Source organism: Aptenodytes forsteri, unplaced genomic scaffold, assembly GCF_000699145.1.
Source record: "Aptenodytes forsteri isolate BGI_AS27 unplaced genomic scaffold, ASM69914v1 Scaffold329, whole genome shotgun sequence".
In the NCBI taxonomy this organism is placed as follows: Eukaryota; Metazoa; Chordata; class Aves; order Sphenisciformes; family Spheniscidae; genus Aptenodytes; species Aptenodytes forsteri.
Window position 1 is genome coordinate 481412 of NW_008796200.1, and position 1048 is coordinate 482459.

The window sequence follows — 1048 nt, forward strand, 5'->3', positions numbered from 1 at the left end:
TGGGCACAGGGGACACTGGGACAGGGCTGGGACGCCCAGGGTGGGCACTGGGGACACTGGGACAGGGCTGGGGCATGCAGGGATGGGCACTAGGGACACTGGGACAGGGCTGGGACGCCCAGGGTGGGCACTGGGGACACTGGGAGAGGGCTGGGGTACCCAAAGATGGGCACTGGGAACAGGGGACAGGGCTGGTGCCCCCGGGCCGGGCAGGGTGCCGTGAGGCCGGGGTGGGGTGGCGGGCGCGGGGGGGGTCCCTTACCACGGGCTGGGTGATGGCCCCGATCCAGACCTGCCCGGCGTTGGTGCGGCTGGGGGGCCTGCTCTGCGGCCAGGCGTTGATTCGGTAGTTGTGGATGGAGACCAGCTGCCCGCGGTAGCAGTGGGCACAGGTACGCTGTGGAGGGGGACACGCACCGGTTATGGGGACGCCCGGGCGGCAGGCAGCACCCCCTGACCACCAGCACCCCCTGCCCCTCCCCTGCCCACCTGGGCGTGGTAGAAGGTCCGGTACTGGGGGACGATGACGTAGCGGAAGGTGGTGGCACCCAGGGGGTCGTGGAAGCTGAGCACCCGCGTCTCGCTCTCCAGCGGGCACCGGGTGTCCTCCTCCCGCACCTCCAGCGCCGTCTCCTCCGCCTCGGGGCTGGCAGCGTCTGGGGGCACCGGCAGGCGTCACCCCGGGCACACAGGGTGCGGGGGACCAGGGGGTGTCCCCGCGGTGTCCCCGCGGGGTGGGCATCGTCGTGGGCACTCACCGGGGTGGCTGGCGGAGGCCGTGCCCAGCAGGGCCAGGGCGAGGAGCAGGCAGGGCTGCATGGCGGGGCTGGGGACACCGGCGGGGCTGGGGACACCGGCACACTCGGGCACCCTCGGGAGGTGCCATGTCCCCGGTCACCCTCTGCCACCCTGGGGCCACCCCCATGTCCCCGGTCACCCTCTGCCACCCCCATGTTCCCGGTGAACCTTTGCTATCCCCAGCGTCACCCCGTCCTCCCCACGTCCCCTGTGCCCCACTGTCCCTCTGCCACCCCGGTGCCACCCCCAC

General features: G+C 72.9%; 1 protein-coding gene across 1 annotated transcript in view; it reads right to left on the reverse strand.

Moving 5' to 3' along the window:
- Positions 1 to 819, reverse strand: part of SSRP1 (structure specific recognition protein 1) — an 18263-nt gene extending 17444 nt beyond the window's left edge. The window contains exons 1-3 of the mRNA XM_019474355.1: positions 759 to 819; positions 490 to 656; positions 263 to 397 (exon numbers count right to left, since the gene is read on the reverse strand). Coding sequence (XP_019329900.1) covers positions 263 to 397; positions 490 to 656; positions 759 to 819 — 363 coding nt within the window. The remainder of the gene's footprint in view (positions 1 to 262; positions 398 to 489; positions 657 to 758) is intronic.
- Between the last annotated feature and the right edge of the window lie 229 nt (positions 820 to 1048).